Source organism: Neophocaena asiaeorientalis, unplaced genomic scaffold (genome assembly GCF_003031525.2).
Source record: "Neophocaena asiaeorientalis asiaeorientalis breed wild unplaced genomic scaffold, Neophocaena_asiaeorientalis_V1.1 scaffold225, whole genome shotgun sequence".
Taxonomy (NCBI): Eukaryota; Metazoa; Chordata; class Mammalia; order Artiodactyla; family Phocoenidae; genus Neophocaena; species Neophocaena asiaeorientalis.
In genome coordinates this window covers 4030224-4048861 of record NW_020172364.1, presented here as the reverse complement: position 1 = coordinate 4048861, position 18638 = coordinate 4030224, and the positions used below count along the sequence as shown (strand labels likewise).

At 38.5% G+C, this 18638-nt stretch overlaps 1 protein-coding gene across 5 annotated transcripts in view; it reads right to left on the bottom strand.

The window, feature by feature from the left end:
- VPS8 (VPS8 subunit of CORVET complex) overlaps positions 1-18638 on the bottom strand; it is a 282062-nt gene that overhangs the window by 39148 nt on the left and 224276 nt on the right. For all 5 annotated transcript variants that reach the window (XM_024768391.1, XM_024768418.1, XM_024768398.1 and 2 more), the window contains one exon: positions 12673-12726. In XM_024768391.1, the coding sequence (XP_024624159.1) occupies positions 12673-12726 (54 nt within the window). The remainder of the gene's footprint in view (positions 1-12672; positions 12727-18638) is intronic.

Here is an 18638-nt window from a genome sequence, read left to right as displayed (position 1 = left end):
CAAAATTTACAAGCAGCTCATGCAGCTCAATAACAAAAAAACAAACAACCCAATCCAAAAACGGGCAGAAGACCTAAATAGACATTTCTTCAAAGACGGGATACAGACTGCCAAGAAACACATGAAGGAATGCTCAACATCATTAACCATTAGAGAAATGCAAATCAAAACTACAATGAGATATCATCTCACACCAGTCAGAATGGCCATCATCAAAAAATCTAGAAACAATAAATGGTGGAGAGGGTGTGGAGATAAGGGAATTATAAAGCAGAAACTAACACACCATTGTAAAGCAATTATACCCCAAAAAAGATGTTAAAGAAAAAAAAAGAGATCTTCCAACAAACAGAAGTCCAGGACCAGACGTCTTCACAGGTGAATTCCACCCAACATTTCGAGACAAGCTACCACACATCCTTCTCAAACTCCTCCAAAAACTGCGGAGGAAAGAACACTCTCAAACTCTTTCTATGAGGCCACGATCACCCTGATACAAAAACCAGACAACAAAAGAAAATTACAGACCAATATCACTGATTAATATAGATGCAAAAATCCTCAACAAAATACTAGCAAAGAGAATCCAACAACACATTAAAAGGATCATGCACCATGAAGAAGTGTGATTTATCCCAGGGATGCAAGCATTCTTCAATATATGCAAATCAATCAATGTGATACACCATATTAACAAATTGAAGAATAAAAACCGTATGATCATCTCAATAGATGCAGAAAAACATTTTGCCAAAATTCAACACCAATTTATGATAAAAACTCTCCAGAAAGTGGGCATAGAGGGAACCTACCTCAACATAATAAAGGCCATATATGAGAAACCCACAGCAAACATCATTCTCAATGGTGAAAAACTGAATGCATTTCTGCTAAGATCAGGAACAAAACAAGGATGTCCACTCTCGCAACTATTATTCAACATAGTTTTGGAAGTCCTAGCCACGGCAATCGGAGAAAAAAAGAAATAAAAGGAATACAAATCGGAAAAGAAGACAAACTGTCATGGTTTGCAGAGGACATGATACTATACATAGAGAATCCTAAAGATGCCACCAGAAAACTACTAGAGCTAGTCAATGAATTTGGTAAAGTTGCAGGATACAAAATTGATGCACAGAAACCTCTTGCATTCCTATACACTAATGATGAAAAATCTGAAAGAGAAATTAAGGAAACACTCCCATTTACCATTGCAACAAAAAGAATAAAATACCTAGGAATAAACCTACCTAGGGAGATAAAAGACGTATACGCAGAAAACTATAAAACACTGATGAAAGAAATTAAAGATGATACCAACAGATGGAGAGATATGATGTTTTTGGATTGGAAGAATCAATATTGTGAAAATGACTATACTGCCCAAAGCAATCTACAGATTCAATGTAACCCCTATGAAATTACCAATGGTACTTTTTATGGAACTAGAACAAAAGATCTTAAAATTTGTATGGAGACACAAAAGACCCTGAATAGCCAAAGTAGTCTTGAGGGAAAAAATGGAGCGGGAGGATTCAGACTCCCTGACTTCAGACTATACTACAAAGCTAGAGTAATCAAGGCAATATGGTACTGGCACAAAAACAGAAACATAGATCAATGGAACAAGACAGAAAGCCCAGAGATAAACCCACGTACCTATGGTCAACTAATCTATGACAAAGGACGCAAGGATATACAATGGAGAAAAGACAGTCTCTTCAATAAGTGGCGCTGGGAAAACTGGACAGCTACATGTAAAAGAATGAAATTAGAACACTCCCTAACATCATACACAAAAATAAACTCAAAATGGATTTGAGACCTAAATGTAAGACCGGACACTATAAAACTCTTAGAGGAAAACATAGGAAGAACACTCTTTGACATAAATCACAGCAAGATCTTTTTTGATCCACCTCCTGGAGTAATAGAAATAAAAACAAAAATAAACAAATGGGATCTAATGAAACTTCAAAGCTTTTGCACAGCAGAGGAAACCATAAACAAGACAAAAAAGAGAACCCTCAGAATGGGAGAAAATATTTGCAAATGAAACAACGAACAAAGGATTAATCTCCAAAATATATAAACAGCTCATGCAGCTCAATAATAAAGAAACAAACAATACAATCCAAAAATGGGCAGAAGACCTAAATAGACATTTCTCCAAAGAAGACATACAGATGGCCAAGAGGCATATGAAAAGCTGCTCAACATCACTAATTATTGGAGATTTGCAAATCAAAACTACAATGAGCTATTACCTCACACCAGTTAGAATGGGAATCATCAGAAAATCTACAAACAACAAATGCTGGAGAGGGTGTGGAGAAAAGGGAACCCTCTTGCACTGTTGGTGGGAATGTAAATTGATACAGTCACTATGGAGAACAGTATGGAGGTTCCTTAAAAAACTAAAAATAGAATTACCATATGATCCAGCAATCCCACTAGTGGGCAGATACCCAGAGAAAACCATAATTCAGAAAGACAAATGCACCCCAATGTTCACTGCAGCCCTATTTACAATAGCCAGGTCATGGAAGCAATCTACATGCCCATCGACAGACAAATGGATAAAAAAGGTGTGATACATATATACAATGGAATATTACTCAGCCATAAAAAGGAACGAAACTGGGTCATTTGTTGAGACATAGATGGATCTAGAGACTGTCATACAGTGTGAATTAAGTGAGAAAGAGAAAAACAAATATCATATATTAACACATGTATGTGGAACCTAGAAAAATGGTACAGATGAACCGGTTTGCAGGGCAGAAGTTGAGACACAGATGTAGAGAACAAACTTATGGACACCAAGGGGGGAAAGCCGTTGGGGGGTTGGTGGGGATGGTGGTGTGATGAATTGGGCGATTGGAATTGACATGTATACACTGATGTGTATAAAGTTGATGACTAATAAGAACCTCCTGTATAAAAAAATAAAATAAAATAAAAAAATTTAAAAAAAGAAAAAGAATAAGGAAAGAACATAACAAGTACAGCCAGATCCATTACCATGTTAAACTTTACTTCACCTGAGCTCTTGGAAAACAGCACAGTTAAAAAAAATCTCCCACCCTGTTCTGGAAAACAGCTTACTGCAAAGAACCACACCTCCCCATAAGACTCAGGGAAGACTCACCTAGCCCCCATGCTTACCTATGACAAGGCCAGACACAGACCTATCAAATTTCCATGCTTTGCCTGAAAAAAGATAAGCTGAGCTGCTTGTCCTCACTGATTGATTAGAATGAAATGCTTGCTAACTGATGACCAAATGTTACCTAAGCTTCTCTCCTTCTCCCAAGCCTCTGATCCACCCTCAGCCCAAGCCAGCATATAACCTCTCCCTAATGATGTCTCCTGAGAATCAGCTGACATCAAGGAAAGACATTTCCTGATCACTGTCTGATTCTGCCATCTATTCCCCCATATTTGGTTCTTTCTAGCCTTGTTTACCTGCCCCTATAAAAGAAATTTCCTTTTTGCCTGATCTTTGAGACCCTTGCAGATCCTTTGGTCAAATTGTTCTCCCTATGGAATAGCCTCTTCCCCTCTATTGTACTAGCCTTATTGCAATAATTCTTTTGAATGAAGTCTTCTTCTTACCTAAGTCCAGATTTGTTTTTCTTTGATAGACAACATATTCTGTTAATTCAGACTGGGGGTTAGGGTCTAACTAAAATCATTCAGCACATCAACAAACATGCCACTTGTTTAATACAACTGTAGACTCAGAAGATCTTAACCTTCAAAAAGATCTAAAAATCAACGAATCCAACCTCTCACCCATGCCAGGAATCCCTCTGCAGCAGCTCTGAGAGACAGACATCCTGCCACTCATGGCACGCCTCTGGTAATGGGTAGTGTTAGAAAATTCTCATACCAAGCCAACATCTCCATCTACATAGCAGTTACCCACAGGTACCAGTTCTGTCCTCTAAACTACAAAGAATGCCTCTACTTCCAAATCAGCACCCTTCAGATGTCTGAAGACAACTGCACCTGAGCTTCTTCACATCAGCATAAAGAGGTACCTGGCCTGCTGAGATATTCTACCATGCCTGTGCAAAAACAAAGATCAAATCATGTCCTCTGGTTTTTATTTTGTTAAATCAATAGGGGCATGGAAATCACATCTGGATATAATGTGCATCGAAGTCCTACTAAGACAAATACTCTAAGGAAAGAGGCAGCATACAATCATCAAGGGCTACCACTTTGTTGTTCATGAGGAATTGCATCTTTACAGGAGTTTAGAGAGAGTCTTAAAAAGGCAGATGACTCCCTGACTTCAGAATATACTACAAAGTTTCAGTAATCAAAACAGTATGGTACTGGCACATAAAAAGACACACAGATCAACGGAACAGAACAGAGAGCTCAGAAATAAACCCACACACGTATGGTCAATAATCTACAACAAAGGATGCAAGAATATACGCTGGAGAAAAGACAAAGTGGTGCTAGGAAAACTGGACAGCTACATGTAAAAGAATGAAATTAGAACATTCTCTAACACCGTACACAAATTAAACTCAAAATGGATTAAAGACCTAAACGTAAGACCCCAAACCATGAAACTCCTAGAGGAAGACATAGGCAGAACACTCTCTGACATAAATTGTAGTAATATTTTTTTGGATCCATCTCCTAGAGTAATGGAAATAAAAGCAAAAATAAACAAATGGGACCTAATTAAACTTAAAGGCTTTTGCACAGTGAAGGAAACCATCAACAAAATGAAAGACAATCTACTGAAGGGGAGAAAATATTTGCAAATGATATGACTGATAAGGGTTAATATCCAAAATAAATAAACAGCTCATATAACTCAACATCAAAAACAAACAACCCAATTAAAAAATGGTCAGAAGACCTGAATAGACTTTTTTCCAAAGAGGAAATGCAGATGGCCAATAGGCACATGAAAAGATGCTCAACATTGCTAACTAACTATGAGGAAAATGCAAATCAAAACCATAATGAGATATCACCTCACACCTGTCAGAATGGCTATCATAAAAAAGAACACATAATAAATATTGGTGAATACGTAGAGAAAAGGGAAACCTTGTACACTGTTGGTGGGAATGTAAATGGTGCAGCCACTGTGGAAAACAGTATGGAGGTTTCTCATTAAAGTAAAAATAGAACTACCATATGACCCAGAAATTCCTCTCCTGAGTATATATCCAAAAAGCCCCCCATAACACTAATTTGAAAAGATACATGCACCCCAATGTTCATAGTACTATAATTTACAGTTGCCAAGAAACAACTGGAAGCAACCTAAGTGTCCATCAACAGATGTATGGATAAAGAAGATGTATAAACATACAATGGAATACTATTCAGCCATAAAAAAGAATGAAAATTTGCTACTTCCAGCAACATGGATGGACTTGGAGGGTATCACACTAAGTGAAAGTAGTCAGACAGAGAAAGACAGATACTGTATGATATCACTTATATGTGGAATCTAAAAAACACAACAAACTAGTGAATATAACAAAAAAGAAACAGACTCACAGATATAGAGAACAAACTAGTGGTTACCACTGGGGAGAGGGAAAGGTGGAGAGGCAATGTAAGGGTAGGGAAAGTGGGAGGTACAAATTATTACATATAAGATAAGCTATAAGGATACATTGTACAACAGAGGGAATATAGCCAATATTTTATAATAACTATAAATGGAGTATAACCTTTAAAAATTGTGAATCACTATATTGTACACCTGTAACTTATATAATATTGTACATCAACTACACTTCAGTTAAATAAAAAAAGGCAACTGAATCTTTACTTAAGCCAACATCACACAACATCTAGAAAATGTTTCATCTATCTCTCAGTGCTTTCTCCTTTTGTGTTCCCTTGACTTTTGTGAAACTATCAACCAGCCATTCTTGGGCTGGTAAGTTGAGACACTGCAGCCAGCTTTTCCTGTTGCTATGGAAACAGTGGCTCTATGGGGCTTTTTCCCTAAAAAAAAAACAAAAACAAACCCTCCCACTCCATAATTCAATAAAAATCATGAGCAAGTACAGTCAACTACATTCCTGACATGAGTGGCAAGACTGGGAACCAGCTATAAAAATTTTGCCTCACCAGAACACTTGGAAAAAAAGAATCAGCTCTAAATTCTGGTATTAAACTTGAATATTTGAGAAGCTATGCACCAATTTCTGGGAGGCTTGGCTATTCAGCCCACCAGTTCAGTCACCATTAACTTTTAAGTGTGCTGAGAGCAGAACTATATATATATATTTAGGATATAAAATACAGTTTATTGAGTGAACAGTTTAAATCAGAGAAATAACAGAATGCATGTATTCCCCGTAACTCTTATAATCTCACAATTTAGGTTGTGCATAGTTGACCTCTAAGTGCCTGGTCTATGTGCAGTAGAGAGGGGCCCTTTGCTACTGATAAGGCTGTACATATTTATAGTGTGTAGGTTAGGTAGGAATGATCTATGAAACTATGCAACACTGCAAGTTCCCAACATGAGGAAATGGTTTCACTAGAAACATGGAGCTCCTGGAGTCCAGGGGTTGATATCAGCCTCTTCTTCCAAGTAACTAACTTAGACTTACTGAGAAGTTCCTTGCTAAGCTACTACAAAGAATTTCCAAGAGCACTGGGAGATCTCACTGGTGGACAACTGGAAAAAAAGTTTTTTTCCATCTTCCATTGTTTTTTAAACATCTTTACTGGAGTATAATTGCTTTACAATGTTGTGTTAGTTTCTGCTCTATAACAAAATGAATCAGCTATACATATACATATATCCCCAAATCTCCTCCCTCTTGCAGCTCCCTCCCACCCTCCCTATCCCACCCCTCTAGGTGGTCACAAAGCACTGAGCTGATCTCCCTGTGCTACGTGGCTGCTCGCCACTAGCTATTTTACATTTGGCAGTGTATATATGTCAATGCCATTCTCTCACTCCATCCCAGCTTACCCTTCCCCCACCCTGCTCCAATTCCATTTTTCTTTCTCAAGACTGCTTTGGCTATTCGGGGTCTTTTGTGTTTCCATACAAATTGTGAGATTTTTTGGAAGAGCTTGAGAAGGATAGGTGTCACCTCTTCTCTAAATGTTTGATAGCGTTCACCTGTGAAACCATCTGGTCCTGGCTTTTGTTTGTTGGAAGATTTTTAATCACAGTTTCAATTTCAGTGCTTGTGACTGGTCTGTTTATATTTTCTATTTCTTCCTGGTTCAGACTCAGAAGGTTGTACTTTGCTAAGAATTTGCCCATTTCTTCCATGTTGTCCATTTTATTGGCATATAGTTGCTTGTAGTAATCTCTCATGATCCTTTGTATTTCTGCAATGTCAGTTGTTAGTTCTCCTCTTTCATTTCTAATTCTGTTGATTTGAATCTTCTCCCTTTTTTTCTTGATGAGTCTGGCTAATGGTTTATCAATTTTGTTTATCTTCTCAAAGAACCAACTTTTAGTTTTATTGATCTTTGCTATCATTTCCTTCATTTCTCTTTCATTTATTTCTGATCTGATCTTTATGATTTCTTTCCTTCTGCTAACTTTGGGGTTTTTTTTTTTTTTGTTCTTTCTCTAATTGCTTTAGGTGTAAGGTTAGGTCATTTATTTGAGACTTTTCTTGTTTCCTGAGGTAGGATTGTATTGCTATAAACTTCCCTCTTAGAAATGCTTTTGCTGCATCCCATAGGTTTTGGGTCATCGTGTTTTCAATGTCATTTGTATCTAGGTATTTTTTTATTTCCTCTTTGATTTGTTCAGTGATCTCTTGGTTATTTAACAGTGGATTGTTCAGCCTCCATGTGTTTGTATTTTTTACAGTTTTTTCCTGTAATTGATATCTAGTCTCATAGCGTTGTGGTTGGAAAAGATACTTGATATGATGTCAATTTTCTTAAATTTACCGAGGCTTGATTTGTGACCCAATATGTGATCTGGCATGGAGAATATTCCATGAGCACTTGAGAAGAAACTGTATTCTGTTGTTTTCGGATGGAATGTCCTATAAATATCAATTAAGTCCATCTTGTTTAATGTGTCATTTAAAGCTTCTGTTTCCTTATTTATTTTCATTTTGGATGATCTGTCCATTGGTGAAAGTGGGTTGTTAAAGTCCCCTACTATTATAGTGTTACTGTCGATTTCTCCTGTTATGGCTGTTAGCATTTGCCTGATGTATTGAGGTGCTCCTATGTTGGGTGCATAAATATTTACAATTGTTATATCTTCTTCTTGGATTGATCCTTTGATCATTATGTAGTGTCCTTCTTTGTCTCTTGTAATAGTCTTTATTTTAAAGTCTATTTTGTCTGATATGAGAATTGCTACTCCAGGTTTTTTTTGATTTCCATTTTCATGGAATATCTTTTTCCATCCCCTAACTTTCAGTCTGTATGTGTCCGTAGGTCTGAAGTGAGTCTCTTGTAGACAGCATATATATGGGTCTTGTTTTTGTATCCATTCAGCCAGTCTATGTCTTTTGGTTGGACCATTTAATCCATTTACACTTAAGATAATTATTGATATTTATGTTCCTATTACCATTTTCTTCATTGTTTTGGGTTTGTTTTTGTAGGTCTTTTCCTTCTGCAAGAACTATTTTTCACTGACCTTTGTTCCTCCAAGTCCTGGCACCTTAGAGGCTTGTTGAATATTTACTGAATTACCCAGAACTATTAGAAAGGCTTCCCACTATGCCACTCCCAGTACCTTCTCCCTAACTGGAAGAAGTCATTCTGAGAAGAACATTAACTGTACCCCTTATAGTGGATCTACCAGCGAGAACACCCGGCCCCTCAGGCTTCCACAAACACAACAGCAGAGAAGGTTCATCTAAAACGGGATGGTTCAGAGTGTAACCATGCTTTTGTGATCAAGAATAAGACAAAACTGCTTTCTCTGATTATTATGCATGTAACAATGCCAACTTTGCCACACAAGTTCCTGGTTGGTGTTTCTACAGTAGTCAAGAAGTGCTGCATCACAGCTGAGACGTTTTTGATGCTGCCTTCAACTAACCCTCTAAACTCCTTTAATCCACCTCAAACACTTCAGCACCTCCTATTTGGATCTATGCTAGGGAGTTTAGTGCAATGGACTTTAGGACAATTTTTATCTAAGGAAAATGCTTCTAATTTCTAGTTATCTATGATCAAACACTGATGAAGTCCTAGGGAAGCATATGTGTCTTCCTACTTTTTTATTGAAGTTACCAGTTAGAGCCCATTAAGAAGAAATTTTATATACAAAAGATAAATATGATATACAAATTTTAAATGCTATAGATATATTATTACATATGATAAGTATTTCTAATCCAGAGCTTTCTGAAAGAATATCACAAATACAAAATGCTCATGGAGTCTGCCAGGCCCTGACATGGCAGCAGAATAGGAGAGTGACTTCTACATAAGCCACGTATCCCGAGCTAGCAGGACCTACAGAACATGGCTCCTGACTCGTCAGCACTTGAGCAGAGCTCTTTGCAGGGCCAATATGCAGTAGAGTCACTGAACACTCTCTTCAGTTATTGGTCAACAGAGAATCTTTGGCTTAAATCAAGAACACTGCTGCTCTTTTGTGTTTCTTACACATGTCACTTTGGCAGTCACACTGTTCAACAGACACTCTTGGTGCTCCCATCTGTCAGTGCAACTTTGGGAAGAGGGACTGTAGCTCCAGGATGACAACCAGAATATATATGTAGATGCATATATATATGCACACACAAACACATACACACAAATATACATATCCAACTAGGGAAGTAACAATGAGGTGCTGAGCTTCACACTGGTCTCACTTGGAGTATTGCTGATAGAGCTTAAACAGTAAGGAACTGACCATGCTGGGAATACAAGCCCAGAACAGCAATGATGCTTCATTTGTTCTTTCTCCAGTTATTCAGCAGAAACTTATTTTTTCTCCTTACTTCCCATAAACAACTACGAAGTCCTACAGAATCTCTTCCATGTCTCTCATTCACGCAACAACTACTGAGTGACTGCATACTTTGTTCTACACTTAGATAGACAACAGGAAACAGAACTGCTATGGGCCCTGCCCTTATGAGGCAGAGAGTCTAATGGGGGACACATATAAGCAAAGAGGCAATTTCAACACAGCCAGATAAGTATGTTTGTAAGGACTAGTTCAGGGTACTCTGAGAGGTCAAAAAGGGAAGGACACCTAACTCACGGTGTCAAAAAGGTTTGTGGGGAGAATAAAAAGGCTAAGACCTAAATCTATCTCACCTCCTCATTCTATTAACATAGCATAGGCTTAGGACCTTTTTTCTTCTAATTGGTCTTTCTGCCTCATGTTTGATGGAAACACTTATCCTTGAGATAAAAAGCAAACTTCACTGCACTCCCGTTTACTTCACCAGGCTTCTGCAAGATCCCATACTTAAGACAAACAGAACTGCCTCCATTTCCTAGCTCACCCATGTCTGCCTGGAATACCTTTTGCCTTGTGTTTCCAGGCTAGATCAAGCTTTACCTCTACTGGGAAGCCTTCCTTGACCTCTTGGTTTGGGAGAGGCACCTGTTATGATATATACTTTAAAGTTATTCTACACACCATAAACAGTGCAATATTAAGTATGTGCTATTAAGTTTAGGCTTCAAGTCAGGGGTGGTCAGTGGCTCTAAACAAGAATCCACATTTCAGAAACTGCAGCTCACATGAACTTCCAAAGGCAGCTCCTAAAAGCTGTTCATATATTGACCAACACCTAAGACTTTGCTCATTAGCTCAAAAGACAGCAGAAAAATTTTCCATTGGTGAAATCAATGTCTTATTAATCAGAATGGTAAATATTAGAAATGGACCCTCATTGCTAAAATAAAAGGTATTCATGATATGTCAACTGGATAAAATGTTTTCATGATCTTAATTTAATAAATGTCTTTAAGTATGGTAGGATTTGCTTTCATTACAATCTAGTAACAAAGTTGTAGGGGAGCAGCTAACCATTTCTCAAGTTTCTTCACTGGACTCTTTACCATAAAGAATGTAAGAGTTGTACTAAAGGAGCTTAGTCATTTCAAAACCGGGCCTCTCCCGCACACTCTTGCAGCACCCTGCACACCCTGCATGGCACGTGTCAAGTAGTCTGGTAACTGTCAGTGCAACCTGTCTACCTTTCCAATTAAATGCTGAGGTCCTTGAGAACAGGGATTGTATTTTTAATCTCTGTAGTCTGCTTCTTAGCTCACTTTCTAGTATAAAGAAATACTTGCTGAATGGACAATAGTATATAAGTAGCATAATAAAGGACAGATGAAAGGACATCTGACTAGGAGTTGGGAGACTTGTGTTTTAATACTAGTTTCAGTAACAGCTGAGTACTTGTGTTATAATTTACTGAGTACTTAATATGTGTCAAACACAGCGTCAGGCACTTAAATTTTTCTCATTTAATCTTTAGGGCAATTCTGAGAGGAGCATCATCACTTTACAGAGGAGGAAACAGAGAGGCTGACTTACTCAAGGTTATTCAGATGAAGTAGATGAGTCAATCACTGAATCCAAAGCACATGTTTTTAACCTCTATGGTAGAAGTGTGTCCCATGGAACATTTGAGAGAGGTAAAAAATTTCCCTCTGGATTCGTTTCCTCCTTTGCTTACTGAGTGCGACTAAGTGGCTGACACCCTTTCCAGCTCCTCATGTTACGGTGTGATGGTTCTGAGCGGCAACAATCACCACTGTGGTTGCGCCTGCCCTTGCTGTCTTGACAAGAGTGAAAGAGGGTTTCACGTGCAGCACGTTATAAGGCTTTTCAGACAACATATTTCATTTCTATTCTTTTCTTCCTTTGAAAAGGGGATTCTGAAGGCAGAGAAAAGGCATCCATTTTTGGCACACCGCTTTGAAGCTAGAACCTGCTGTTAGTCAACAGAGCCAGCAAGGTGTTATTTTTGTTCTACAATCCTTCCCTGACACGGATGCTGGCTGAAATCATAAAAAAGAGCAAGGAAAGCACACCTACAACCAGGGACAAGTCAACTATCAGAGAAATAAAAATGGTAAGAGAAAACATAGCAAAAATGTCAATCTGTTTGCTATATTTCAACTGCACTGTTGCAGCTGGATAAAGAAAAGGATTTTAGTGGTTCTTTTGACATCATCTGAGGATTACTTGAAAGACAAACAACCTATCTGTGTCACAGAGTTCACATTCAAGGGTTGAAATGGCCTAGATAAGAGTTCTATCACACAAGTATTTATTGAGGTCTTACTTAGCTGGTATGTGCTGAAATGTTAATACCTCAGACCAGTTTTCTTTAGGAACAGCTATCTGGAGGGAAAGTACATTGTTAAGAAAAACTATGTACGTTTCATCCTTAAAATATCTTTCATCTGCTACCACTCACTGATACCAGGATGCCCATCTGGTAGAGAGGATGGGAATTCTAGAACAATGAAAGTCCCTAGTTGTCAAGAGACTGATGCTAGACCCAAACCCCCATTTGGCTTCTTTGGAAGAGCCAACAAGTCCTGGTGACACCTCTTTAAGGCATCCAATCAGAAAGAAGCTTTGACGCATTAAAATGATTTAAAATCACTCATTTTGAGAACATGGCTCAACAGAGGAGAATAAATACACAGAAGGAGGAAGTCGGCTTTTTGCCGTTAAAACTCACTCACCTTCTTAACAGCAGGATCCCCTTTGGATGGATGACAGGATGGGGACATTTTTACCTAAAAAAAAAAAGCAAACCTTTTGATATCTTCTTAGTTATAGTCTAGCTTTATTTGACCCATACTTAAAATAATTCAACTAGAACTCATGTAACTGAGATAAAACAGACATTTTCAGGGGAACAATGAATAGATTTTTTTGTTAAGTCCCTTTGAAGTTTCTCTGGAGATCAAAAAGTCAGTAGTTAGCCAAGATAAAAATGTGATTAGGGTAAGAAAAGTAGAAAAGATGGTCCAAATTGGTTTTAGCGAAATGGTGAGGAACCTAATAGACAAAGATCTCTGTGGACAATGGAAATCAACTGACGCGATATGTAGTAGCACGTCTTTCAGAGACCAACTCAGAGTATCCCTTCTGATCTAATGTCCCTTTTAAGCAAAACATGCACAAGTGTTTGATAATAATAGAAGGATTTAGAAAAAGTATCAGCCAAGCCATAATAAAAGGATGTTTAGTCCTAAGAAGAGAAGACTGATGATATAGTAAGATCTTCAAATATAAGAAAGGTTGAAAGAGACTGTCAGATAAAAGAGCAAGACCCAACTACATGCTGCCTGCAGGAAACATACTTTAACTATAAAGGCACAAATAGATTAAAAGCAAAAAGATTGAAAAAAATACCATGATAGTACTAGATTTCAGAGCAAAGACTATTGCCAGGGATATATTATTGCATAATGATAAAGGAATCAATTCATCAGGAGGACGTAACAATCCTAAACGTCTACACATCTAATAGCTTAAACCTAAGTGTCCATCAACAGAGGAATGGATAAACAAGATGTGATACATATATTACTCAGCCATAAAAAGGAACGAAATTGTGCCATTTGCAGAGACGTGGATGGACCTAGAGACTGTCATACAGAGTGAAGTAAGTCAGAAAGAGAAAAACAAATACCGTATAAGATCGCTCATATGTGGAATCTAGAAAATGGTACAGGTGAACTTATTTGCAAAGCAGAAATAGAGACACAGATGTAGAGAACAAACTTACGGATACCAAGGGGGGAAGGAGGGAGTGGGATGAATTGGGAGATTGGGATTGACATATATACACTACTATGTATAAAACAGATAACGAATGAGAACCTACTGTATAGTACAGGGAACTCTACTCAATTATCTGTGGTGAACTAAATGGGAAGGAAATCCAAAAAAGAGGGGATATATGTATACATATAACTGATTCACTTTGATGTACAGAAGAAACTAACACAACATTGTAAAGCAACTGTATTCCAATAAATAGTAATTTTAAAAAGTACATAAAATAAAAACTGATAGAAATGCAAGGAGAAATAGATTTTACAGTCAGAGATTTCCATATCTCTCTCAGTAAATGAGAGAACAAATATGAAGATTAGGAAGGATATACTTAATTTAAAAAATGGGCAAAGGATCTGAACAGACATTTTTCCAAAGTAGATATACAAAAGAATAACAGGTACATGAAAAGATGCTCAACATCACTTATCAGGGAAAGGCAAATCACAACTACAATGATGTATCACCTCACATCAGTTAGGATGGCTTTTATTAAAAAAAGACAAGAGATAACAAACGCTGGTGAGGATGTAGAGAAAGGGAAACCTTACACATTGTTGGTGGGAATGTAGATGGGTACAGTATGGCGGTTCCTCAAAAAATTTAAAAACTTAACTACCATATCATCCAGCAATCCCACAGCTGGGTATATACCAGAAGGAACTGAAATCAGTATCTTGAAGAGATATCTTCCCACCAGTGTTCAGAGCAGCATTATTTACAATAGCCAAGATATGGAAATGACCTAAGCATCCATCAGAAGTTGAACAGATAAAGAAGATGTGATAATATATACACAGACACACACACACACAGAAATATTATTCAGCCATAAAAGAAGGAAATCTTGCCATATGCAACAACACGGATGGACCTTGAGGGCATCCTCAAGGATGCTAAGTGAGAGAAATCAGACAGAGAAGGACAAATGCTGTATGACAGCACTCATATGTGGAATTTAGAAAAACTGAACTCATAAAAACAGAGTAGAATGGTGGTTACCAGGGGCTGCGAGGTGGGGGTAGTTGGGGGGATGCTGTTTAAGGGTATAACCTTTCAACTAGTAGAGAAATAAGTTCTGAAGATGTAAGGCACAAGATAGTGATCATAGTTAACAATATTGTATCATAAGCTTCTAAGTTGCTAAGAGACTAGATCTTCACTGTTCTCTACCCAAAAAAAGAAATGATAATTATTGACATGATAAAGGTGTTAGCTAAGGCTATCGTGGTAATCATACTGTAATACATAAATGTATCAAACCAACACATGGAACACCTCAAACTACACAATATCATATATCAATTACATCTCAATTTAAAAACTAAAAAAGGAAGGATATAGAATAGGGACATTGGCAGAACCCTCCACCCAACAAAGGCAGAATACATACATATTCTTTTCAAGTACAGGTATACCTCAGAGATATTACGAATTCAGTTCTAGACCACTGCATTAAAGTGAATACTGCAATAAAGCAAGTCACACAAACTTTCTGGTTTCCCGATGTATATAAAAGTTGTTTACAGGGCTTCCCTGGTGGTGCAGTGGTTGAGAGTCCGCCTACCGATGCAGGGGACGTGGGTTCGTGCCCCGGTCCAGGAGGGATCCCACATGCCGCGGAGTGGCTGGGCCCGTGGGCCGTGGCCGCTGGGCCTGCGCGTCTGAAGGCTGTGCTCCGTGGCAGGAGAGGCCACAGCGGTGAGAGTCCCACGTACCGCAAAAAAAAAAAAAAAGTTGTTTACACTATACTGTAGTCTATTAAAGAGCATTGTGTCTAAAGAAACAATGTACATACCTTAATTAAAAAATACATTATTGCTATAAAGTACTAACTATCATGTAAGCCTTCAGCAAGTCATAATTTTTTCTTTTTTCGGTATGCGGGCCTCTCACCATTGTGGCCTCTCCCGTTGCGGAGCATAGGCACCGGACGCGCAGGCTCAGTGGCCGTGGCTCATGGGCCCGGACCGGGGCACGAACCCGTGTCCCCTGCATCGGCAGGCGGACTCTCAACCACTGCGCCACCAGGGAAGCCCCTAGTCATAATTTTTTGGCTGGTGGAGGGTCTTGCCTCCATGGTGATGGCTGCTGACTGATCAGGTGGTGGCTGCTGAAGGCTGGGGTGGCCATGGTAGTTTCTTAAAATAAGGCAACGATGAAGTTTGCCACGTCGACTGACTCTTCCTTTCACGAGTGATTTCTCTGTAACACGCAATGCTGTTTGACAGCATTTATAGTAAAGCTTCTTTCAAAATTGGAGTCAAACCCCTCAAACCTTGCTGCTGCTTTATATGTTTATGTAATATAAATCCTTTGTTGTCATTTCAACAATCTTCATAGCATTTCACCAGGAGAAGATTCCACCTCAAGAAACCACTTTCTTTGTTCATTCATAAGAAGCAACTCCTCATCTGTTCAAGTTTTATCGTGAGATTGCAGCAACTCAGTCACACCTTCAGGCTTCACTTCTACTTCTCTTGCTATTTCCACCACGTCTGCAGTTACTTCCTCCACTGAAGTCTTGAACCCCTCCAAGTTATCCATGAGGGCTGGAATCAACTTCTTCCCAACTCCAGTTAATGTTGATATTTTAACCTCTTCCCATAAATCACCAATGTTCTTAATGGCATCTAGAATGGTGCATCCTTTCCAGAATGTTTTCAATTGACTTTTCTTAGATCCATCAGTGGAATCACTACCTTTGGCAGCTATAGCCTTATGAAATGTATTTCTTGCATAATGAGACTTAAAAGTCAAAATTACTCCTTGATCCATGGGCTGCAGAATGGATATTGTATTAGCAGGCATGAAAACAACATTCATCTTGCTGTACAGCTCCATCAGAGTCCTTAGGTGACCAGGTGCATTGTCAGTGAGCAGTAATATTTTTCAAAGGAAACTTTTTTTCTGAGCAGTATGTCTCAACAATGGGCTTAAAATATTCAGTGAACCATGTTGTAAGCAGATGTGCTGCCATCCAGGATTTGTTCCATTTACAGAACACAGGCAGAGCAGATTTAGCATCATTCTTAAGGGCTCCAGGATTTTTGGAATGGTAAATGAGCATTGGCTTCATCTTAAAGTCACCAGCTGCATTAGCCCCTAACAAGAGAGTCAGGCTGTCCTTTGAAGCTAGGCACTGACTTCTCCTTTCTAGCTATGAAAGTCCTAGAAGGCAAGTCATCTTCTTCTAATATTAAGGCTGTTTTTGTCTATGTTGAAAAATTATCTTAGCTAGATCTTCTGAATAACTTGCTGCTGCTTCTACACCAGCACTTTCTGCTTCACCTTACACTCTTACATTATGGCTTCTTTCCTTACACTTCATGAACCAACCTCTGCTAAGTTCAAACTTTTCTACTTCAGGTTCCTCACCTCTCTCAGCCTTCACAGAATTGAAGACAACTAGGACCTTGCTCTGGATTAAGCTTTGGCTTAAGGGAATTTTATGGCTGATTTGATCTTCTATCCAGACCACTAAAACTTTCTCCACATGAACCACAAGGCTATTTTGCTTTCTTATCATTTGTATGTTCACTGAAGTAGTGCTTTTAATTTCCTTTAAGAACTTTTACTTTTCATTCACAACCTGGATAACTGTTTGGCACAAGAGGCCTAGCTTCTGACCTATCTTGGCTTTTGACAAGACTTTCTCACTAAGCGTAATCATTTCTAGCTTCTGATTTAAAGTGAGATATGTGTGACTCTTCCTTTCACTTGAACACTTAGAGGCCACTGTAAGGTTATCAACTGGCCTAACTTCAAAATTATTGTTGCTCAGGGTATAGGGAGGCTCAAGGAGAGGGAAAGAGACAAGGGAACAGCTGGTAGGTGGAACAGTCAGAACACACACATTTATAGATTAAGTTTGCCATCTTACGTGAGTGCAGTTTGTGGCACCCCAAACAATTACAATAGTAACATCAAAGATCACTGATCACAGATCACCATGTAAATAATAATAAAAAGTTTGAAATACTGCGAGAATAACCAAAATGTGGCACAGAGATGCAGAATAAGCAAATGCGGTTGGAAAAATGGTGCCAAAGGCCTCGCTTGATGCAAGGTTGCCACAAACCTTCAATTTGTAAAAAAAAAAAATGCAATATCTGAAAAGTGCAATAAAGAAAAGCACAATTAAATGAGGTATGCCTGGACCATTTACCAACATATATTATCTTCTGGCAATAACAATTTTCAATTAATTTTGAAGATTCAAGTCATACAAAGAATATTCTCTGACTATAATAGAAATAAATTAGATATCAATAACAGAAAGATTTCTGGAAAAATTCTCAAATATTTAGGAACTTACACACTTTGAAATAACACTTGGATCAAAGAAGATATCAAAAGGAAATTGATCCTTTTTAAAAACACCCATAGGGCTTCCCTGGTGGCGCAATGTTTGGGAGTCCGCCTGCCGATGCAGGGGACACGGGTTCGTGCCCCGTTCCAGGAAGATCCCACATGCAGCTGAGCGGCTGGGCCCATGAGCCATGGCCGCTGAGCCTGCGCGTCCGGAGCCTGTGCTCCTCAGCGGGAGAGGCCGCAACAGTGAGAGGCCTGCGGACTGCAGAAAAAAAAAAAAAAGAAAAGAAAAAGGAGAAGTAACAACTGACACTGCAGAAATACAAAGGATCATGAAAGATTACTACAAGCAACTACATGCCAATAAAATGGACAACCTGGAAGATATGGACAAATTCTTAGAAAAGCACAACCTTCTGAGACTGAACCAGGAAGAAACAGAAAATATAAACAGACCAATCACAAGTACTGAAATTGAAACTGTGATTAAAAATCTTCCAACAAACAAAAGCTCAGGACCAGATGGTTTCACAGGCGAATTCTATAAAAC